Source organism: Pelodiscus sinensis, chromosome 1 (genome assembly GCF_052426305.1).
Source record: "Pelodiscus sinensis isolate ZL-2025 chromosome 1, ASM5242630v1, whole genome shotgun sequence".
Lineage (NCBI taxonomy): Eukaryota > Metazoa > Chordata > Testudines > Trionychidae > Pelodiscus > Pelodiscus sinensis.
In genome coordinates this window covers 240,941,184-240,966,349 of record NC_143052.1, presented here as the reverse complement: position 1 = coordinate 240,966,349, position 25,166 = coordinate 240,941,184, and the positions used below count along the sequence as shown (strand labels likewise).

The following is a 25,166-nucleotide window of genomic DNA, read 5'->3' as shown; positions in this document are numbered from 1 at the left end:
ATGGTTCAGCTGAAGAATTTCTGGTTAAGTTTATAGTTCTTTGAGGCCCACATTTGTAAGCTGTGACTAAGTAGGAAGTAGACAGGCAGTGTGTCAGTGTACCTAAGGGCTTGTTAGTCAAACAGCGAGTTAGCTGCAAGGTGAGGTGTGCATCTATCCTGTAGTACCTAGATGTGCACAGATAGCTTAGTGTGGCCCTTCTGACCACACACCACGCTAAGGCTATGTCTACATTGGTATGCTTTTGCGCAAAAGCATGCTGCCTGTCTACACTGGCAGGGAGTTCTTGCGCAAGAACACTGACGTTCTAATGTGTGAAATCAGTGCTTCTCGTGCAAGAACTATGATGCTCCCGCTCAGGAATACGCCCTCTTGTGCAACTGTTCTTGCGCAAGAGGCCAGTGTAGACAGGCAACATGAATTTTTGCGCAAGAAAGCCTGATGGCTAAAATGGCCATTGGAGCTTTCTTGCGCAAGAGAGCGTTTACACTGGCACGGATGCTTTTGCACAAAAGCACATCTCTTGTACAAAGGCACATACCAATGTAGACACTCTCTTGCACAAATACTCGAATGCAAGAACTCTTGCATTAGAGTATTTGTACAAGATCATGCCAATGTAGATGTAGCCAATGTGTTTCTTGGTGTGCTCTGAGCTGCTCCCTTTTCAAAGCACAGGAGATCCAGAAGTGCACTGGGGACCGGTCAGTGTGTAGCCACAGTGGCCACATGGACACTATGTGTGTGGCTGACTAATTTGGAGTAGCTTTGTACCACAACTTATCAGGAACTAAGTGGTTGTGTAGATGAGCCATAAGCACGCTACAGTGGAAGAACAGAACCACTGGATAAAACTATTTCCTGGCCTCAGTCTCTTCCTGTGAATACCAGAAAAAATAGCCAAGCCACCATTTCCTCTACTGGAGGAATCCCCTATAGGAAGGAAGGTGTAACACACTTTCATACCCATCCTGCCAACAAAGATACCAGTTCATGAAAACTAACTCTGGGCTCCTAACCATGTCTTTCAGCTCCCTGGGCAGAACTGCACCTATGTGTCACTGGCATAAGGCCCAGTGAAGAAGCGGCCAGTCCCTTCTGCTTTCATCGCTCCTGTGGGTGGCAAGACCTTTCTCAGCTGGGAAACTGGCAACCTTTTGTCTCCAGTTATCTTTTCCGTTTTTTGTTTTTTAAATTTGGCTCTAAATTCCATGGTGTTGACTTGTCCAGGAAGGACTCCTACTTCTGAGAAGCTGCATCAGCATCTTTTTCCTACAACCCCAGGAGATGAGGTAAAATGGATAAAAAGCAAGATGTAGAACAGGGGTGGGCAAGAGAAACTCTGCAGGCAAGATCTGGCCTGGCAAGTAGGTTGACCAGCCCACAGATGCTCTGCTGCTTCCTCACCCTGGGGGAGTGCACCACGTCTCCTTCCTCGCCAGGGGCCTGAGGCGCTAAGCGTGAATCTCCAGCTGTTCAGCTGGCAGTTCTCTCAGGGATGCGGGCAGGGGTCAAAGCCTTCGCTTGCTCCCCCACCCACAGGCCAATCAGGGTCTGTGGGCGTGGCAGCATGGAAGTGTCCTGGCTCCATCCCTTCTGCCCAAGGCCCTGCCCCTTCCAGGACAGCCCGGGGCCCCTTCAAAAATTTGTGAAGTGCCTCCCCCCTTTCTAAAATTATTGCCCATCCCTGATGTTGAAGCTGCCTTCCCTCCTGTGAGTCCCTTCAGGTCTTCTGTGAAGGGGAACTTTGACTACTTTTTCTCAGGGATTTTTCCCCGCCCTTCCACTCAAGCGCTGGACTCCGCTCTTTCCCCATCCCCCTCAAAATCACTGCAGCCTAAAGTAAGGTGATTTTTTTTTTTTTTGGACAGAAGCTTATTTTACCAGAAAAGGTAGTTTCGCATCAATTCAAATGATCTTTCAATTTCTGTGGCGATCACCAAATAATTTACACCAAACTGAAAATATTTACGGAACATCAAGAGGAAACATTTTGTTTTGCTTTCAAGCCATTTGCTTTGGTTAAAAGGGAAATTGGATTCACAAAATGGCCCGAAGAGATGCCACCTGCACTTTAATATTGAGCTGACTGGTTAGAGGGTTCAACCCAGAATATGGGTGGCTGGGTTCAATTTTCCCCTTCTGCAGAGCTTGAATTTGGATCTTCTAATCTACAGCCTAAATGAGTATCTAACCTCCATACTGCTTCCCCTCTGTGCCAATCTGTCTTCATTGTCTCTGAATGACCACGAATTGCCACTGTGGATAACAACTGATGTCAGGGAGCACATAGAAGGGACTCCAGCTCAGTGTGGCTTAGCTGCTCACCTAGAAGGTATGAGACCGATGTTGAAGTCCTGCTCTAACAATTGGCTAACATTGTGGCCCATCTTCAGCAGCAGAGGTTGGGACAATAGCCTAGTGGTTAAAGCATGCTGCTGCAATGGATTCATACTGAAATCTGTTTGTCACCTCAGGCTAGAGGGAGACATTGAACCTTAGTCTCTCATGTTGCAGAAGAATGCCATAAGCACTGGGTCAAAGCTTGTAGAGGAGATGATACTTCCTCCTCTTTTGGGAATCCAGTTTGCCTTTGCTGTTGTCAAAATCCAGACATTTCAAGTTGGGCTGACATGAAACATCTCGTTTTGACCCATCTTGAACTCCTTTCATTTGCCAAAAACTTTCATCCAGCAACATTTAATTTTCAGTTTGACCTGAAATGAAACTTTTTTCATTTCTTTGGAACAGCCAGAAAACTGAAGCAGCCATTTTTTGCCTAACTCACCTGCTGCCTCCCTTTTCTAGCACTGAAATGCTAACTGTGCCCAAGCGTGGCCCTACAGAGAGCAAGCATTTATTCTTCACCACCCACTCTGAACAGGGATCCCAAGTCATGTGAGGTTAGAACAGAATCAAACCAAATCAAACCCTCACTGATGTGGCCTCCAACTGAGGAGAAAGACACTCTCAAATTCCCCTTGTACATCGGGGGGGGGGGGGCTGCATCTGGCCCCCTAGGCCTGTGGTTCCCCACTCCTGTGCTAAAATTTTACAGTGCCGTTATGTAACCAAAAAATTGACATTAAGATGCACTTCTGCAATAAAGAGATTGCACTTCGGTACTTGTATGAGGTGACTTGAAAAATACTATTTCTTTATCATTTTTACAGTGGAAATATTTGCAATAAAATAACAAAGTGAGCACTGTACACTGTAGTGTGTTGAAATTGAAATCAATGTTGAAATGGTTAGAAAAACATCCACAAATCTTCTTATAAATATTTTCAAAAGTTTGTTTGCCCCAAAAGATCTCCAAGACGGTAAGAGATAGAAACACAAAATTTTGAACGGGTACTACTGATTTCCTAACTTAAATAACTGGATTGGTTATATCTCGAAATCAGTTCCCCCAGAGCCCCAATTGGGCCCACTGATAGTTAGCTTTTAGTAGTGCTTGATCATAGGCATTTGCTGGACTCTTCCGTTAAGTGTGTCACAAACTGCAACCATGAGATCCCTTCCCTATGATAAAAGGAAAAGTTTTTCCTATAAAATGTTATGTTAAAGTAATTTACATAGTTCATTCACCACACCTTTTGTTATCAAGACATGAGTTAAATGTAAATGCGTTTTGTAAGCACATCACTAGCTATGTTAATTTCTTAAAGTATCTCCAATAAAATATGCTATGTTAATGTAATTGGCGTAGTTTATTTATCACACCTTTTACTATATTTTCTCTGCACAACGTCAGGTATTTCTTCTAGTATTTAATAAATTGCAACTGCTATTCTATTGTTAAAAGTGTGATTAATCACAATTATTTTTAATTGTGATTAATTGTTTGTCAGTCATGTGAATTAATTGTGATCAATTGACACCTGTATTAAAATCATATTCTGTGCTCTAATACATATAATTACACTAAGGCTCCCTTCTGCAGCTTTTACATCAAATAGTATTTATTCACAAGAGTAGCTCCATTTGAGTACATTGGGATTCAGTGACTCTGTTTGTACAAATACTACTCAGTGCAGTAGGGTTGGCAGAATAAAGTTCTTTATGTGAAAATACTGCTTCCTTTGTAGCATTTCCTGACATTTCTCTGCTTTCAACCCTTTTTTCAAAGTCACCTTGGCCCAGATCATTACAGAAATGAAAGTTTGGAATCTAAATATCTTTGAGGATTTGGAGTCCTATGACTATCTTTGTTGTGAACCTCAGGACACCTGTTTTGTTTAATCTCTTGAACATCTAAATAAAGATGGAAAATTCACACACATGATTTAATGTTTATTTTATTTAAAGCATCAGAAACACGGTCCTTGTAGTTCATTTGTACTCATCACCATCAATATTTCCTAAATCACGTTAACATTCATGTATAACAAAAACATTTTCTGAGCTGTGCAAAATACAAAGGAATTGTTCAATTAGCAGAAACCATTTCTAGAACCGTAAATCTGGCATTTTACAAAATGAGGCTGCCAGAAGGATTCTTTTGCTTTTTTTCCTCTTGTAGGAAATGCACGCACACTCCCTCTGACATTCTTTCCTTTGTATCTATTTTAAAAATGGATCACAGTAAGAGCCAATCCTCTCCCATAGTCAAGAATTTCCTAAATGGCACTGGGTCATTTTCTTGCATCATCAATCAGTCTTATGTTCTGCAGTTTTGCTCTTTTCAATTGATTTCTTCAAGAAAATTATTCAGTAACTAAAACTATTATGGAAAGCAACAAACTGGAGCCAGAAACAGCTGTTTTCAAAATATTAAACACCAAAAAATATTGTGCCTCACAGGAGGTGTAACTAAAAGGGCTATTTTGCCCTCTGTCATCTATTTTTAAAAATCATTATTGTCCTGACTGAAAAATACATTTAAAAACACTGACTTTACATGGACACTTCTGTATTGTCCTACGTAACAGCTTTTGTCCTGTTCAATTTAAACCTTAGAATGTTGAAATCTGGACCTATTTTAGATCTGACTGAATACAATGTGATTCCTGTCTCATTTCTCTGGATATAGTACAGTAAATATACTGTGAAACAGGATTTTAACAGATATTTAGCCATTATAGCTTGTCAGAAAAATCTAGTTCTGACAATGCTGAGAATTTTTATACATATGGATTTGTATATAACATGTTTTGGGGAAGCACTGTCACCTTGGTAGATCGTGGTTTCTGATTTGGATGAAATGACTGGATAGGTAGTGCTGTATTTGTAAATCAGCCTTTTGCCAAAGAAATGGCTTAAAGCTCTTATTGGTTTGTTGGCAATTTCCTCTTAACAATAACCATTTATTTTACTGATGACTTACGACTTATTACAACCTGGAACATGAACAAATGTTAAAATTGCCCCCTCCTCCGAAATAATGTCTCTATGATTTGAAGGTGCAGTTTGGCCACAGACCATGTTTCTGGAATCATGAACAAGAGGAAGAGAAACCTATTTTTAACGTGAACAAAGTCATTCAGCTCAACCTAAGTAGGAATGTTCAATTAAACATGTTCTGATATGTGCTAGCATACATGGCTTGAATGAAAACAAAACCTGCATCCTCAGCATAAGAAATAGTGGGAATAAAATAATGTCAAACACCCTCCACTGGGCCTCTTCTTTTTACTAAGATCATCTGCAGGTTGCTGCAACTCTCACATATTCATGAATGAACCCATGCCTTTGTCTGTACAAGCAGCCCGTCATTAGGAAAGGCAGGGTACGGACATAGTTACAAATATTCTTTTGTTACAACTTGGTTATGGGATGCCACAATTGAATCTCTTTTTTCAAATACTCCCACCCTTGCATTATTGAATTTTTCTCTTCTTTGTTTGATACAAATAACTGCATAAACTTGCTTTACATTTATTGCACTGGTAGGTCCCTGGCAGATGGAGGGGTATATTGCCTGATATATTTTGTATTGTAGCTTGAGCAGGTTAGAACAGTGTTGAGAACTGTACATTTCTACAGTTAAAAAAAAATCACATTTTGACAATGCTAATTACAGCCATTGCAGTTCAACTCCCTTCTTTCTAATACAATGGCAGAGAAAAAGTCAACTATTTCTGTGCTTGCTGGAACCTGCAGTGTTCTTTTTATTGCCATATAAGAGTCAATTAAAATTACTCCTCCTGGAAATGCTCCCAATTCTTGAAACGTTATCATTCTCTAGACAGAGTACTGTGCTTTATTCAGGTTCTTTAGAAACTATATATTAAGAAAGAGTGAGTTGCATACACACAAAACACGCATGCGATGTGCGCACAGGCACACTTATAGCACCGCCTAATCTGATTTTTCTCTCTTGTAGTACTAGCAAACATCTTCATCTTCACAAAATCTACTCCCAAAACATTTCAGGAGTCACATGTTAAATGTGAAACCTGTTGATGTTAACAGTCCCTCTTGTAAGCCAAACAGGACCTTCCTAAGAATAAAATGATTATAATAAAAGCATCAGATGCATTGAAAACAAGAAATGACTGATCTATTAGGAATTATATAATGCATAACAGTACTTACATTAAAATGTATTAATTAGAAAGACAAGGTGGGTGAGGTAATATCTTTTATTGGACCAAACAGCTGGTCCTACTTCACTCATCTTGTCACTGGGACCAACGCAGCTGCAACAACATAGCCAATAATTAAAAAAGGTATGTCATACCAAAAAAAAGAAAAGCAATGGAAAGTTGGATGCTGGAACAATGCTGCACATAATACGGACAGACGATAAACCATGGGGATAACCCACAATGTAATGATGGAACCATGGTTCCTCAAGGATCCGCTGTGTGCATCTCACTGGTGTGCCTCATGAAATGCAACTCTGATCACTAACATGCTTAGTGGCATCTTGATGCAGCGTAATTTGAGGTATATAGAAAGCATGATACTAATATTTTGGACTCCTAATTCCTTCTTGCACAACAATGCTCAAATCTTTAGCTAGGTTTTTCCATATTCTCCCCTTTTCCCTCTGGAAAAATAAAATCCCAGATCAAGAGCTCCCTACTCTGCCTCTTGCCTCACTCCAATTCATCTTGCATAGGCCAGTAACAAGAACACTGCAGCTCTGACACATAAGTTACAGCAATATAACAACTTTTTAAAAGATATTTTCTCTGTAATTTACATAAAGGGTAATCGTTGGAGTTTAGTTTAGATACAAACCAAATGTGCATCCTCTCAGTCTGTGATTCCAAGTGGAAGGCACTACTTCAACATACCACTGTATGTACTGTACATGGGTTCGGAAGCACAGCAGGTACTGTGTTTCCAGAGCTGTCAAATGAAGGGCCTGGGGAGTCTTTGGACATAAAAATGGCAGTGGCTATCCCAGTCACATTTCCCTTTGCTGTCTCTTCTTGTGCTATGGAATTTCCCCTGAAAGATCTTTCGGTTCAGAGAGCAGTGATGGGGAAGAAAACAAGCCCTCAGAAGCTCTCTACAAAGCTTCCGGGGAAGAGGCCCGTCCTGCCATTTCGCTGTAATGTCCCCTTGTACCAGCCATCCTCTCTTTTCTTGTGCACAAACACAACGTCGCCTTCTTTCAGTTCAATCTCTGCTTCGCTCTGAGGAGGATACGGAACCACGACACGGTACCTTTGAAAACCAAAGAAAAGGCCACATCAGACACAAATCAAATGGCATGACCATGTTTTTAGAGTAGGCCCCTCACAAGGGACCCACCATAGAAGACAGGTTGCAGATGCAAACCAGAAGCTCTGCAAGCTAATTTGGTTTGCCTCAGGCACTAGATCACCGGCACCTACCTGAAGCTATAGCTAAACCGTGTCAGATATAGTCTTGTCACCTCCAAGAGCCGTACAGGGTCAAGGCTGATCATTACTTAAAAGGGAGACTTCCCAGACCCACCATAGGTGACTTTGTTAATGAAGTCAATAGATGACACCCTTCCTTCCCCATCTGTGTTGGCAAAGGTGCTGACTCTAGGGGTGCACTGGGGCTACAGCACTGCTGGGGAAAAATCGTTGGGTGCTGAGCATCATCCAAAGCAGTCCAGGATTGCTCATTCCCAGCGCCCGTCCACCAGTCAGCCCCTTCTCCTCCCTTCCCACCCCCTGCAATTAGCTGTTTTGCAGCATTCAAGAGGCCCTGGGGGGAAGGAGCGAGGATGCCGTGCACTCAGAAGAGGGGTGGAACTGAGCGGGAAGAGGCAGAGGAGGGGAGGGGAGAGGTGGGGTCTCGGGGAGAAAAGGTTGAGTTGGGACTTGGGGCAGAGCCAGTGGTCAAGCACTTGCCCGGGCATTTATAAATGTTGGTTCCTATGAGTAGTGGAGCAATGCTCTATGAAAACTTTGGGAGCCCTGTGCTACTTTAGATGCTGCCTTTTTAATTTACAATGTGGCCTAAACTTCCCCTGAAGTTACAGTTGGACACTGGTTTTTTTTTTTTTCACGTCTTGTTCTAAGTTGTTGTGTTGCAGTGGGCTTTGATACAAACATCATGTTTTACTCCAGGGTGGCTACAGTTCATAGGAGAATTGATTTTATCACTTTTAAATAGAGTCAGGTGGAAAAAATTCACCAAAATGTTAATTTTCACCTTTCAACTACCTTTAGTTTTCAGCTGCTGTGGACTCTTTAGGGTGAAAGAACCTGAGATCGGAGTTGGCTTTAAGGACAAGGCCCTTTGTGAAGACACAGGTGTGTATCCTTTTAAAACAGCTGTGTAAGTAGCATAACCATTCCTGGTGTGGGACGCTTGATAAGTAGCATGCTTGGAATTCAGGGGGCGACAAGAGATTTAGCAACAGGTCAGGAGGATTACATTATTGGGAAGGAATGGGATTAAAAGGATTTAATGAGTGGGAAGGCCTAGAGTGGGTTTTGGATTGGTTCCCCTCAGTTCATCTGTCCAAGTGGGAGGGGTTGCCCGAAGATCTTTGGTGGGAATGGTGGGTCTGTCCCCAAATCAGTAGAACTTACATAGCTCAAAGAGTACTTGCTCAAAAAGTAATAACAAAATGTTTTTAAGTACATCAGAAGCATGAAGCCTGCTAAACAACCAGTGGGGCCCCTGGACAAATTGAGATGCTAAAGGAGCACTCAAAGATGATAAGGTCATCATGGCGCTCTAGAGGTGATCCTGGCACTTACAGACTGGTAAATCTAATATCAGTACTGGGCAAATGAGTTGAATTGACAGTAAAGAATAAAATTGTCAGATACATAGATGAACATCATTTGTTGAGGAAAAGTTAGCATGGTTTTTGTAAAGGGAAATGATGCCTTATTAATCTACAGGCAGTCCCCGGGTTACGTACAACATAGGGACTGTAGGTTTGTTCTTAAGTTGAATTTGTATGTAAGTCGGAACTGGTACATATTGTAGGGGAAACTCTAGCCAAACATTTCTCCAGAGCTCAGTTTTATTCTCCCACACCTCACTTCCCTCAGTCCTTTATTCTCAAGCTGAGGTGTGTCTGAGAAAAGCCGCTCCACGTCTCCCTGGTCTGCTGGGGGGCGGGGTACTAGCTTCGCGTCTTCCTGGTCTGCTGGGGGGAAGCAGCTAGTGCGGGGTTACCTCACCCCGTTTGTAAGTAGGGATCTGATGTAAGTCGGATCCATGTAACCTGGGGACTGCCTGTACTAGAGATTTTGGAGGGGGTCAATAAGCATGTGGACAAAGGAGATCCAGTGGATAGTGTACTTAGATTTTCAGAAAGCCTTTGACAAGGTCCCTCACCAAAGGCTCTTAAGTAAAGTAAGTTGTCATGGGATAAGAGGGAAGGGCCTCTCATGGATTGATAACTGGTTAAAAGACAGGAAACAAAAGGTAGGAATAAATGGTAAGTTTTCAGAATGGAGAGAGGTAACTAGTGGTGTCCCCCAAGGGTCTGTACTGGGACCAATCTATTCAACTTATTTATAAATGATCTAGAGAAAGGGGTAAACAGTAAGTTGGCAAAATTTGCAGATGACACTAAACTGCTCAAGCTAGTTAAGACCAAATCAGACAGTGAAGAGCTTCAAAAAGATCTCACAAAACTAAGTGATTGGGCGTCAAGATGGCATATGAAATTTAATATTGGTAAATGTAAAGTAATGCATGTTGGAAAAAAAATCCTACTATACATACAAAATGATGGAGACTAATTTAGCTACAACTACTCCAGAGTGAGATCGTGGAGACATTGTGGCTAGTTCTCTGAAAACATCCACAGTGTGTAGTGGAAGTCAAAGAAACAAACAGAATGTTAGGGATCATTAGAAAAGGGATAGAGAATAAGACAGAATATCTCATTGCCTCTATATAAACTAGAAGTCACTAAATGAAATTAATAGATAGCAGGTTTAAAGCAGACAAAAATAAGTTTTTCTCCATGCAGCGCACAGTCAGCCTGTGGAACTCTTTTCCAGAGGATGTTGTGAAGACCAGACTTTAACAGGGTTCAAAAAATAAGTAGATAAATTCATGGAAGTTAGGTCCATGAATGGCTATTAGCCTGGATAGATAGAAATGGTGTTTCTGGACTCTGTTTGTCAGGGGCTAGAAATGGATGATAGGAGAGAGATCACTTGTTCTGTTTACTCCCTCTGGGGTATCTGGCATTGGCCACTGTTGGAAGACACGTTATTGGGCTATAGATGGAGCTATGGCCGTTCTTATGTTGGCTTTATTCTTGGCACAAACCAAAGGACGTTCCTGGTGGGGCAGGACAAAAATGACTTTTCTCAAACTGAAATAGGCTTCATCTCAATCTCCTGTTTTGTCCCCTCTGCCTAAGGCAAGGTTCCTCATGAGTTCACAATGGTCCGTCCATGTTGCTCTTAAAGCTAAATCACAAGAGCAGCCAATAGCTTCCAAATGTCTCTACTAATTACGGAGTCATGATTGCAAACACTCGAAAATGAGCAATGTTTTGGACTTCTTTGAGCAATTAACAAAGAATTCTTAATTTCACCAAAAATTATTTGCAGTTATTCCAGTCAGTATTATTATTAATAATAATTTTGTAGTGCCTAGGAGCCCTGGTCATAGATTAAGGCCTCGCTGTTAGAAGCACAGTCCAAACAAAGAGACTACAGACATGTTCAGGTGTTTCGTTTCCAAACACCATTCTATGTTCGGTAAAACCCTGTGGATTGTGACTAAGGTTGGTACAAACATGGAATGTGTGTTCCACAAGAAATTCGGAAACAATGAGTTTGGGTTCAGAAGAAAAAGCAGAAATGTTAACATTTACCACAGAAGAGAATGCAAACTAAAAATTGTTTAGAAACAACCAAAATGTCTTGAGAAACGAGACCAAGCCTGGGCGTCCAATCCGGGGGACTCCAAGCAAGCCCAAGCAGGCTGACAGCGAGCTGGAGACCTTGATACCCTGCAGCCAAAGCTAAGCTGGGAGTCTCAAAACTTGGCAACTGTAAAGGCTTCTGGCTCCTTAGCAGCAAGCATGGAAGTCCCAAGAGTCCCTGCATAAGCTGGGATTCTCAGAGCTCCTAGCCCCTCTGCTGTGGAGTTGTCTCATGGCTAGAGCTCCGGCCCTGCAGCAATCTGTATGGTGAGGTTCCCTGGGGAACTGGACCCTGGCAGCCTGGGCTCCCCAGCAGTGTACCAGTTGAGCTGCTTCATCAACAGGTCGTCAACACCAGTGGGTTTTTTTTTATTAAACATTTTGGTTTCAACAAATTGGCACTTGCCAGGGAAAACCAGTTCCATCAAAAAATTCCCAACCAGCTCAAGCCAACACACAGGAGACTAGTATCTAGGACATTCCTCCTCAGGACATGTCGTTTCAACTGGTATTTAACAATCAGTAACTGTCTCGCTAATTGCAAAGCAATGAATACCGTAAAGGTAGTTAAAGAAAAGCCAATTGACTATTTAAAAGTTATTTAAAGATTATTACCCGTTGCATTTGCTGAATAGTCATTAATTCTCAATTAATGCTTATAACAGTCAAGTATTTATTTAAAATAACAGCCTGTCTTATAGGTAAATTAAATATACTCTGGAGAATCTTGAAGCACAACATTACTCTAAATTCACTGAATTGATTCACAGTGGGTTGATACCACATCAAGGGCCTCTCTGAAACTGAATGGCAGTAGTTAATTTTCTTTGCAACCACAGCTTGGATGCTTGCTGGCTGCTGTGAAGCTACAGATGCAAACATGTGACAGTGAAATTACTAGATCTGGCTCAAGGAACTGCTCTCTACAGCTGGGCCGAAGATCCTATTACTCGTAAAATGTTTGTTCCCATTCAGATGCGGGAGCTCTGCTCTAAGATCTGATTAAAACCTTTTTAGCTGGCCATAGCAACACAGTCATGTAGAATATATATCTGTGTCAAGAACCATCAAAAATCAATTAGTCATCTTGTCCCTTGGCCACTACATCTAGCTGTCACATTTTCCTGTGCGGAAGAGGAAATAACAGAGGATGATGTGTGTGCTGCTGGCTGGCTACAAGAAAACAGTCTATCTTACTGTCATTTGCAGAACTGCCACACTTACAGTATGAGGCTTTGCCAATTACAGCCATTATGCAAATGAATGCACACATTATTTCAGACACTCTGCATCAATGTTGATTAATTAAATTATCAGACTGGAACAATTTTAGCAAAGACGATGCCAAACTTCAGCTCGCTGAATTCAAATCAGCTGAAAATACATTCAAAGCATTTGTGCTGTTGTGTTCCAGATCTGAGTAGTTTACGGACATAAGGGATCCAGCCTCTCAACAGCTCCGAGAGGCATTTTTAACCCCATTTCCCAGATGAGGAAATTAAGGTCACAGTGAAGGTTTGCAGCAGTTCAGGGAATAGACACTTTAATTTACAGACTGGTATCTTAACCACAAGATCATCCTTTTAAATACAGAATAGAATTTCACTAATGGCTTAGAGCCCAATTGCTATTTGCGAAATGTTTCAAATTATCACAAAAGATTATCAAAACCATCAAAACCATTCCCCCTCCAATGTTGGCATTCCCGTATTTGTAACAAGAAGGGTTGCCCCTTGTCTGGTTTTCACCTGGACACGCTGGGCTTCATCTTAGGTGTACAGGTGCCATTTGACAAGCCCTGATGTCTGTTTTTTTGGATGAGGGAGAAGAGGTGGACAGGGAAAGGTGAAGAAGAGGTTGGGAAAGGCCAGGGTATTGAGGAAAGAGGGGATGCAGAGGTGGGGTCTTGTGGAGGGAGAGATGTGGAGCTGAGGGGCAGGCCCTTGGTGGCCTGGTTGTCTGCTATTAGAAAGGTGGTAATTCTAGTAACAAGAGATTTAAAGATGTAAAAAATAAATCTAGGGTTTTATTGTATTACAAAATGTACTTTTTGAATTATTTAACTGCAATTTATTTATTTAACCCTGATACTTCACAGTATAGCTGTAAACATATAGCAAACTTAATAAAAATAATGAAAGCTTAGTAATAAAAGACCTCGCTTTTATATCTGTTAAGAAATCTTTGCTGCAGCATGGGATGGACTGACTATATTTTTTCCCCTGAGATTTTTGGATTTGCAGACTTGGAAAGCGAGAGTTATTGAGGTTCCAATGTACAAACAAAATAATCACATGGCATTGCTGCCACAAAGGGGTTTCTAAACATCGTAAATCATTACAGTCAAAGCTTCTGATACCATTGGTGGCATTTACTTGTTTTTCTCAGTAACTGCTTTAAAAATATACATAAGTCTTTTTTTTTAATCTTCCCTCTCTTCTTGGCCCTTCCATCCCTGAATACTTTTCTCTTCCCTCCTTCCTTCCTCTTTTCCCTGACCACTACTATGCAATAATAGGTTTTCTTTCATGTATGGCCGCAACTCTCATCATCTGTGAAACTCAGAAGAATGTTGGAATCTGTCACTGTCACACTGCATTAAAAATTTCATAATTTAGACATAATTTAGACCTTGTGTCTATCACAATGATGGGGCTGGTAGTACATTTATTATTGAGGTAGCCTGGCACTTCCTATTATGACATCTTGGTTTTTTGCCGCTTATAACTTTGCAAAACTTTAATTATTTCAGTTGAAATTTTCCATGTGGGGACAGGGAGTGTCTACTGCAGGCTCACTATTATTATATATGATTATTTTTAAAATTTCAGCTCTAATAGTCCAGCCATTTCTGACATGGAAGAGAGGGGAAAAGATGTCATTTTGCAATGATACAAATTGTTGTGGCAATCTTTTCCTTGAGCAGCGAAAAATGCTCAAAATTGCCACGTTTTGGAGCAGGGACTTAAATTTGGCAGAGTGTCCCTTTTTGTCAGGGGTCTGCAAGTAATTGTGTGAGACTGGACTGGAGGTTAGCGTGGGGATGACAACTTGTAACTGGGAGTTGTGGACGATGGGGAAAGAGCCACAGACTGGCAGGGCCAGGATACCAGGACTGGGAGTTGGGGGCAATCCGAGAGCCAGTTGGTGGTAAGGGGGAAAAGCACAGATCAGCTGAGGAACTGGACTGAGATTGGGACTGGCTGGGCATCGAGACTGGGCACAAGATCCAGGGAATGAGAGACTGGGAGGAGCCAGGGAAGGCATGGGGGAAAGACTGTGATTGGATGAGAAGCCCAGGGATAAGACTGCTCCTCCCCATGCTATCCTCTGCTTGCTGTACAGAACGGGAAGGGAGAAGTGATGTCATGGTGCCCCTCCTCCTATCCTGTATCCCACCTCCATAGAGTGTGTGTGGGGGGTGTTACAACAGGACTTGGAATGGAGGGAGTTTGCTGGCTGCTGGTGGGAATGGTGCAGGGCCAGTGAACGGGTGGGCCTCCTTTAGCCCCACTGCACCACCACCCAGAAGCCACCTGAGGTAAGCGGTGCCCAGCTGGAGCCCACACCCAAACTCCTGCCCCAGTCCTGAACCCTCCTGCATCCAAACTCCCTCCCAGTGCCTGCCCCCTTAACTCCCTCATGCACCTCAACTCCCTGCCCCAGACTATAGTCAGAGCCATGCCTGCACCCCAAATCCCTTAGCCCAAGACCAGAGCCTGTACTGCCCTCCCCCACACTCCAACCCTCTGTCCCAGCCTGATGAAAGTATGTAAGAGTGGGGGAGGGAGGGAGGGAGGGAGGATGGAGTGAGCAGGGGCAGGGTCTCAGAGAAGGACACAAAGGAGGCAGGGCAAGGATGTCTGGGTTTGAGGGATGTGACAAGGACCCTATTTTGCCTTCATGCTGTCAGACAGACCTTTGAATCTTACGTCCACTGTTCCTTGTGAGTAGCTTGAGTGATACTAGCAGGACTTGCTCGCATGAGCAAGAGCTGTAGCATCAGGCACTGTCCCACCCCCCTACCCCCTCTCCTTCCCTCAGTACAGTGTGCTACTGTAGAGAAGACTCAACTTCCAGAACAGCTGTGGCCTTCCTGTACCATGGCAATCTGACAACAGCAGCACACAGATGACAATATTTGGGACACATGCAGCTGAAAATGGTGTTCAGCACAGCAACATGTGCCAGTCAGTTTATGCAAGACAGAGACAGTAGTAGCAGCTGTGACGTTTCTCCTCTCAGCTGCTGGAAATGCTGTATGCTTTCTGCCATACAGCAGCACAGGTATGGAAAAACAGTGGGGAAACTGCTCCCCCAAATGTATTAACAGATGATAAACCTCACACTCCTAGCAGATTGCTTCAAAATCCAGCATACACACAGGGTAAGCCAAGACAAACATGCTTTCCTCTCCAGCCTGATCTCCCTAAAACCAAAACCAGACTCTGGAAATACATAAACATAGCAAGTTAAAATTAAATATATTTTCCACATGATCTGCATATGAAAATATAATATGACTATAAAATTAGTTCTGTCTGTGATAAGGTTATCTGCATCTTCCTTTCTGATCTGCAGCAATTTCTGTGCAGAAAGGACTGCAAGGTAGTGGAGCAAAATTCCTCTTTGCCATGTGGAAAGCAAGCTGTAAGCAATTTCAGTTCTATGCACTTTTGACATGGTGCAAATGTCGAATGCTTGGTTTTGTTCTGAGGTCTGCATACAGTAAGTACAGGAAATATAAGCCAGTTTAAAGGGAAGAAGTGTCCTGACTCTGTTGGCTGCATGTGCCACATTTGGAATGTTATAAATATTAAGGAATATGCTACTCCTTCAATTTTGCAGTGTACTGTACTGCACAGATGGGCACTGAGAAATTAAAAGCCAAGATAATTATGTGAACTGAAATGTTTTGCAGGATTTTTTTTCCACCTCTTTTTTAATTTTCATCCAACATCTAAATCTATCTATTCAATCTTTTTTTCTCCCATCCATGCACATAAAGAACTGGTCCTACTGGAGAGATGAAATGCATCACAATTCAAACAAGTGCAATATGGAGTTGAGATGCTGAACTCAAGTTCCTCTACTGCCAGATGTGAAATGAACAAGCAGTTTAAAAAATGTAATTTGTTTAAAAAAATAATTTGGTACTTCTGAGCAATTTGGTGATTTAATGAGCACAGATGGATGGGGATGAATTTATAAATGGCAAGCATTTAATGTATCTGCTCAGATTAGTCCAGGACTAAGTATTATACATCCTAGAGCATGAAGGTAATTAATATTCCCCATTATAGCCATAAAGAACCATATGATCAGTTAAGGAATGCGGATACACGAGTGACATGGAAATTAATTCATAAATCAATTAGCAAATCTTGACCGCTTTGTATAATTAAAGTTATTTCAATTATAGCTTATTTCAGACTTAAGACTCAGGAAATCAAAATGCTTAAAACCAAAACACTTTTTTTAACCACTACATATTTGAATTAATAATATTTGTAACACATTAAGTATCCTGACTCTGTCAGTCCATTTGTTCTTAGTTGTAATAATATGGATCATACAGAACTCATCTTATGTCCCTCTCATTCTACCACTACTCCATGTTACTGCAGTCAATTCAGGATCATTAGTCACCAGTTTTACTGACAGGGCCCTCTCTAGGTGCAGTGTCAGACTGGAAAATATGGGTTATACCCTCCCCCCCCCCCACCTCAAGCTGCACCCTTTGGAATTCTCTGCATCATTGAAGTAGTACTTCCAAAGCAATGCCACAACAACCAGCATAAGTGATGCTGGGGGAGGCCGTTTTTGCTTCATTCATATTTTTTTCTGAGGCCTTGTTTATGTCAGCTCTGCACTGCTTTAATTCAGGGTCAGAATTTAAACTGAATTTATTAAACTGGTTCAAACCTAGTTTATATCAATATTCTGCTCCTTACTGAGTCAAGTTTAATTGATATATTTCAAATTAAGAGTGGTCACGCAAGGTTTGGTTTTGCATTCTTTTAATTAACCCTGTTTTTAAACCAATTAAATCTTAAACCTTTGTAACTTTGAAAACAGACAAGGCCAGACATCGCTGCATTTCTCCCCACTGACTCTGTTCTCTCTCTCTTTTTTTTCCATAGAATCCTAGGGCTAGAAGAGACCTCAGGAGGTCATCGAGTCCAACCCCTGCCCAAAGCAGGACCAACCCCAACTAAATCATCCCTAAATCATCTTGTCAAGCCAGAACTTAAAAACCTCTAGGGATGGAGAACCAATCACCTCTCTAGGTAACCCATTCCAGTTCTTCACCACCCTCCTCGTGAAATAGTTTTTCCTAATATCCAACCTAGACCTCCCCCACTGTAACTTATGACCATTCTATAAGACCATTTTTCTTCCCTGTTTTTCTTCTTTGGCATTGCCACTTTGTCCCCTCTCTCTGAGTTTGCAAATAAGAGGCTTTATGAATAATAATAATAATAAAAGAACAGAGGACTGCCAAACTCTTAAAATCGTATTCTCATTCTCTGTGCCAGTTATCAGCCACTTCCGGAATAAAGGAACTTTGGAACAGCATGATCTAGTAATGACTTAAGTGACCATGAATTTAAAGAAGACTCTTGTTTGCTACTGCTTATTAGGCCAGATATATTGGCTACCCATTGTACCAAATATTGCACAGCATTCCATTATGATTATTAATATACAGTGATCACCATTGAAAAGTGGCATTTGTCAACAGCTTCCACATCCAGGGATGTGACAGACTAAAACTTTCTCCTACACTTAGAATAGGAAATAACTGTGTAATGAGCATGAGTTATCCATTGGCAAACACTGACTTTTTAATGGGGAGCATCATAGCTGCCTCACACATGGCCTCTGAGGATAGGACAAGACGCAATGGGCTTAAACTGCAGGAAGGGAGGTTTTGGTTGGACATTAGGAAAAAATTCCTAACTGCCAAGATGGTTAAACACTGTAATAAGTTGCCTAGGGAGGTTGTGTAATCTCCATCTCTAGAGATATTGAAAAATAGGCCAGATAGACATCTATCAGGGTTGATCTAGATGGTGCTTGGTCCTACCATGAGGGCAGGGGACTGGACTCGATGACCTCTCAAGGTCTCTTCCAATTCTAGTGTTCTATGATTCTATGATTTATTTGGTTTGCAATATGCAGAGGGGTCTGAATTTTCTAATTCCTATAAACAAATGGACAATCTATAGCAGTGCTGGGCAATCTGCGACCTACAGGCCACATGCAGCCCATCAGGGTAATCTGACTGCGGGTCGAGACACATTTTGTTGATGATGACCATCTGCAAACACCGCTCCCCGCAGCTCCCAGTGGCTACAATCCTCAGTTTCTGGCCATTGGGAGCTGCAGGAAGTGGCGGCCAGCACTGGCACAACCCCCACATTTCCCATTGGCTGGGAACAGAGAACCCTGGCCACTGGGAGCTGCAGGGGGCAGTGCTTGTAGATGATCAACATCAGCAAAATGTCTTGCGGCCTGCAGTCGGATCACCATCATGGGCCTCATGAGGCCCATGGGCTGCAGATTGCCCACCACTGATCTACAGACTCCTATGGCTTCTGAAAAAGGTGGGCAAAGAGCAATAGCGCTCTTACAAGCCAAACTGTGCCTCTGTCTCACAAACACTCCTTTAGCTGCAAGTGACAGGGCAGACTGAAATTATGAGCAACCTTTCCTCATAGGCAAAGGTAAACTCTTTTGGTTTATAACCTACCTTTCCCGAGGCAATGGCTTGGGCTCTGGACGGATGGCTGCCATTGAAGAAAGTGGCTGCCTGGCAGGAGAAGGAATGGAAAAATTCAAATCCAAGGAGCCTGTTTTTCTGTGCAGTGGCTCCATCCCCATAGCACCTTGCATTTCACTTTCAATTGGGCATGAACCTGCCCTGCCGTGGCTGGAGAGTGAGGAGAGTTCAGGTCCCACGGCTCCCTGCAGAGATCCCTCCGCTACTGCCTGGGGGTCCGGCGTTGGAGACACAGATGGAGGGGAGCGCGATTTCTTTTTTGTTGACGCGCCTGCTAAAAGCTTCAACAATCCGCCCTTCTTCTCTTTCTGAAAGGAAACCAACATGAAGCATATGAATGACCAACTCCTAGCTGTTATTAAGGACTGAAAATAAACAACACCACTCTATTGGTTTCACATTAGAGGAAAAAACAGTTTGAACTGTTGGAAGTTTGGCAGCACAAAAACCCAGTTAAACAATGAATACGAACCATTATGGTATTACTCTTTAGGTCTAATACACCACTTCCACATGGGAAGTTACAAAATTAATAACAGAGAGTTAAAATACAGATCATTTATGAAATTTCACTTTTACAATAAACCATTGTCCTGACACAGGCATAGGTCCTGGAACTAAGGGTATGTCTAGACTACATGCTCCGTTGACGGAGTCATGTAGATGAGTTTACTAAACATAGGAAAATGAAGCGGCAATTTAAATAATTGCCACTTCATTTACATCAAAATGGCCGCTGCTCTGTGCCTATCCGCTGTTTGGCAGCACAGCGGGGCAGCCTGGACGCACCGCAGTCAACAAGGGAAGCCTTTGTCAACTGCTCCGGTAAACCTCATTTCACAAGGTATAACAGAGCGGTCAACAAAGGCTTCCCTTGTTGACTGCGGCGCGTCCAGAATGCTCCGCTGTGCCACCAAATAGCTGATAGGCACAGCGCGGCGGCCATTTTAATGTAAATGAAGCGGCGATTATTTAAATCACTGCTTCATTTTCCTATGTCTAGTAAACTCATCTACATGGCTTCATCAACGGAACCATGTAGTCTAGACATACTCTAAGGGTGCTGGGCATGTGGCTGCACCCTCTGGCTTGAATGGTTTCCATTATACATAGGGTTTACAGTTTTTGGTTCAATTGTCCTCAGCACCCCCACTATACAAATTGTTCCCACATTCCTGGATATAGTGGCTGAAAATATCCAAATGGCATGTTTTTAATTTGGGAAAAACATAGATTTTTGAGAGCTTGCCATAGAAACGTGCCTTATCTTGCACTTCTGAATATCCTCTGGAAAAAATTCTACCACACACTTACCTTAAACACATACACATTAGAACATTAGCTCCTTCAGCTAAAAATTGTTGTGGGAGAAGAGAGCACATGTGTAAGTGTTATACTGGAACTCTGGGTATTATACTTGCAACCAGTGCCTCCATAATGCAGTGCACTAATAAATAAAATGTTCTAATTTTTAACTATAAAATCATGCCATTGCAAGGAATCTGTTTATGTCTTTGTTATTGTAGATAAAGTTCAAAACATTACCCAAGATTACATTAAGATATTCAGGGACATGAAATTGAGCTGTATTTGGTCATTTGTTCTATAACAGGATCTCTGGAGGGGAAAAAGCATAAAGAAATTGCACTAGATATAGAACAGAAAGCACCTGTCTAGCTTCCAGCATGAACACAGTTTGGAAACATGAGACAGAATTTTATTTATTCTCTGTAGACACAATGTCTTGTGCAAGATTTAAAGTGATGCTCTTTTACATGCTGATTACTGAATTCATTTGTCAAAGAAGCTTTAAAGAATGGGTGGGAGAACACAATGAAATAAATATAAACGTTTAGTACACAGATTGAATTCACTATAATTCATACATAATATCTAATGTCTCCGCTCCTGACATCTCTGATGTGCTCTCTTCTGCCATGACAGAACAATAAGAGAACAGATGTCCTAGAGGCACAGTATGGGAGAGCAAAATGCTACATGGTACCTCTGAACACTTGCTACGGATTTTGTGAGTGAGGGTCTGAACCCTCCCCCTGCCACCGCAAAAGCCAACCCACTCAAATTCTGAGGTGATGAGACATTGTGATAAAGTTGTCTGTATTTTATGGTTCACTCTATAAATTAAGGCCTAATCATGTCAAGGTATGGCTGATGCAAGTACAATCAATGAAGGTTGATGGAGCTCAGTACCACATATGATTAAATCACAAATATTAAATTGATTCACTTGGAAAGGTCAGAACATTAAAAACCCACCACTTCCTGCTAAACACCTTCTCTATGAAAGAATCACAATGGGAACCTCACAAAAAACAGCAGAAAGCAACTTTATCTAAACCTGTAATGATAAGAAATTGACCTCCTCATAATATTAAGTTCCGAGATTCGTCAGGGGGTTGGATACTTTCCTATTCCATGTAGATCACTGGCATAATATAATGACACCAGCATATTGTCTCCATATGCATTTTAAGGTGTTTCACACAGTACAATATCTACTCAATGGCTTCAAAGGAACAGTTAGAGCGCATCAGTGAGGGCACTGAGAGCCTTTAACTGGAAGACCTACATGTGCAGAGTAACTACAAAACAGCAATTAAATTTGCCCCGAGTATTTCCCAGAGCCTCAGTGCTCAGAGTTTTTGCCCCGTGGAAGGCACCAGGCGTTCCCACAGGTTTGAAAATAATTACTGGAGCTCTTCTCCAGAGGTGGTTCTGGCTGAATTTAAGTCCTGGCTAAGTGGTATCAGCCTTTCTAAGTAAATAGCCTGGCAAATTGCATCTTCCAAACATTCTATCTTATAGGCTGTTGATCTCCTAAAATGTATTCTACTAGTAAAGCTATTTTTAAGTCACAAAGCACAAAAGGAAATATAATATCTTTGTGCCCTTCTGGAAATAAACCATTATGGAGATTGACATTTTCAAAATATGTTTACAAGATGAACTTCATCACTTGGCATGAATTTCTACAGACAAGGTGTATCATCCCTGATATTAGGGAGGTGGAATGAAAATGGTGACGTGCCCTTAAGAATGATAACACAATAGTAGAATCACATGTAAGCGATTTTTTAAAAATATTTTTTTTAGCCTGATAAGCATTTTTATAAACTTTTTAGAGTAAGCTCTGGGTTTGGCAAAATTAAGAGACAACATGGGTTAATGGATTGAACTCAGTCAGGACTGGTAGCCAAGAACTTGATACTGCTAATCATATTTCTGCCATTGATTCACTGTGTGGTCTTGCACAAGACACTCAGAGGTAGGTGAGCTGTAGAGCAACCCTGCTCATTAGTACAGTGGTTACATTACAATATCGATAATATGGTTTTTGATGAGTCCAAACAAGTCTTTAAAATTCATCATTTTCTCCCATTTAACTAGCTCCTATGAGTGGTGCATGTCTGCTCTCAGACTACCACATCACTTTCCACGTCCTCCAAAGATGGTGCCAAGCTCTCTGACAGAATGAAGGCTGTCAGGATTTGCTATTCCTGATATTTCTAATTTAAAAAGCAGACAGAATTGTTTTCAACCTTCTATACTTGGCAGTTCACCATCAACCTCTCTGTGGCTGCTTCTCTATCTGCAAAAGGGGAACAAGTAAAATTTACCTATCTCACAAGGGGCTGTGAAAGTTAATGAATGTTTGCCAAGTGGTACATTTCTTTAATGCTTCTTTCCTTGGGTTTTTAGCAGCACAGAAATGCTGTGCTCTTCAGCAGTATTGCCTTCCAAAATGGAATCCCAGTAATAATTCATTGGAAGCGTCCAATTATGATGAATTCATTTAAAATTTGGTGTAATAGCAGCCATCATTCATCAGGAATTAATTTAATATTTATAGCTGTCCTGGGCAGCTCTTTCTACAGCAGTTTCCCTATAATTCATCTAAGCATTAATGAACATAAAATGTTATAAAAAGTGTATGCTAATTAGTTGCAGAATCCAATAAGTTTGGAGAGATGTTTTGGGAAGACATAATTCCTTTCTGGAATTAAAATTTTGTATTAGGAAAAATTTATTTTCCTCTGGCCTTCACAGAACAATGTTAGGGGCTCCTTCCTCCAGCAATGGAAGGCAATGCAGCTACCTGAGAAGCATTGTTTTATCAAAGGTCTCTAATGCACTATAACAAGCTTTGAAAGCATTTAGCTTACTTGGTCCAGTAGTCAAATATCCATTTGATGATGAATTATGTTTGATGCTATCAGTTTCCTGAATCTGACATGTTGATGGAATATTTGTCCCTGACTCTTGGCTGCTGTCACCATCTTTAAATTGCAGCTAATGTGTGGTTTGGTTTTTGATTATAATGTTCAGAGCCTGCATGTGCACAGCATGGTGTTAATTTGGGAAAGGTTAATTCTTAATCAAGTAAGTAATATTAGCCCTCACAAATAAATTTTAGTGAGGTTATGGTAAATAAAAAAGTGAATGTAAAAGTGGAGGAGATCTTCACCCAATAGGTATAGTCAGCGTCATAATTCCCAACTTCAGTGACAAAAGCCAGTGACCAGATTGTGCCCCTACACCTGTGTACAGAGGGTCCCCTGTTGAAAGCAGGCCCTGGCAGCAGGATGTGTGACAGCACTGTGGCCCTGCACCTACACATGTGGGGAGGCAGATGTGGGGACATTTACTGCTCCTTGTCCCATATGTAAATAAAACATGATGGGGAATGTGCTGAAAAGTTAGTACAGCTCTGGGTTTAAAATATTTGATTATCTTAAAATAACATCTCAAAATATTTAATTGCTGGATTTTTCAACTTCACAGTAAGTTGAAGGTTCTTCTTGATACTTCAAAAACAACCTCATTGTGGGCTTATTAAACAGCTCTTCTGTCAGCCTGAGGTCTTTTTCTGAGCCTGGGATATCACTATAAGGGTTTTCCAGTTTACAAGAGCATAGTCTAAATAAACACTGAGACCAATGTGTTTTATATAGAGAGAATATATATTTGCCATATTAGCTCAACTCTTGTTTTGCATCCACGCTAAGAAACAGAAACTTTCATTTTAGCTTTCTCCATGTAAACTCCCAGTACTGAATTTCATACCAACCTAGCCTCATTAAATAAATGAGGAAACTTTATTGCAGTTGATAGAAAAATGGGCTCCAGCCAATTAAATTAAGTATTTTTCATGTAACACCAGCTACACCAGTAGATAAGAAAGCCAGAGGGAAAAAGTTTTAATTAAAAATAGTTTCAATGTTATCCATCTAGTAGGTCAGTAAAAACCAGGGAGCACTTCCTCAGGTCAGTAGCTCTAAGCCACCACACTCCACTGCTTATTTAATTTTGGTCAGTCCTTGCTGCAGTCAATGCATATCACAGTCTGAGACATCATGCATTTCTTCTACTATTCCAAATCACTGTTCCATCGTTAAAAACTAGGATAAACTATGTGATTTTTGGATTATGTCCTCTAGGGAAATTGTTAATTCAGATATAAGAGGTCTGAAGGAATTTTCAAACTTGGATCACGGAAGATTTTAATTACTGGAACTGAGCTTGAGATAATTAGAGTATGGTAGAGAAGAGCTCAAATGAGAATGTTGGATCTGAAATTCTTCAGAATTTAGATATGAACTTTCTACCTTGAATTTGTCTCTATTTTTAATAAAGCATGACTGTTACATGACTTGCTGAAAAAGATCCAGTGGTCATCACTAAAATGGTCAGTATTTATCAACAGATAACATACAGTGGCAAATGGTTATTTCTGGTTCTAGATAGAGGCTAATTCTAGGTAGAGGCTATACCGTACTCTTCTCCTTAGTTTAGGGGATTATCACAATCTCAATTCCAGTAATTAAAATCTTCCATGATTTAAGTTTGAAAATTCCTTTCACCTCTTATATCTGAATTAACAATTTCCCTAGAGGACAATATCTAAGAATCTCATAGTTATCTCATATACTATATGGTGTTAAAATTCATGGCAAATACAGGCAGTCCCCGAGTTACGCGGATCCGACTTATGTTGGATCCGTACTTACGAACGGGGCTCTTCTCGCCCCAGAGGACGCGGGTGGCGGGACCGCCCAGACGCGCTGCGGTCCCGCCACC

General features: G+C 41.4%; 1 protein-coding gene across 5 annotated transcripts in view; it reads right to left on the bottom strand.

The window, feature by feature from the left end:
- Positions 1 to 4,285: 4,285 nt before the first annotated feature.
- Positions 4,286 to 25,166, bottom strand: part of SH3RF3 (SH3 domain containing ring finger 3) — a 397,687-nt gene continuing 376,806 nt past the window's right edge. For all 5 annotated transcript variants that reach the window (XM_075918091.2, XM_075918106.2, XM_075918099.2 and 2 more), the window contains 2 exons: positions 19,038 to 19,375; positions 4,286 to 7,623 (listed from right to left, as the gene is read on the bottom strand). In XM_075918091.2, the coding sequence (XP_075774206.2) occupies positions 7,455 to 7,623; positions 19,038 to 19,375 (507 nt within the window). In that variant the 3' untranslated portion in view covers positions 4,286 to 7,454. The remainder of the gene's footprint in view (positions 7,624 to 19,037; positions 19,376 to 25,166) is intronic.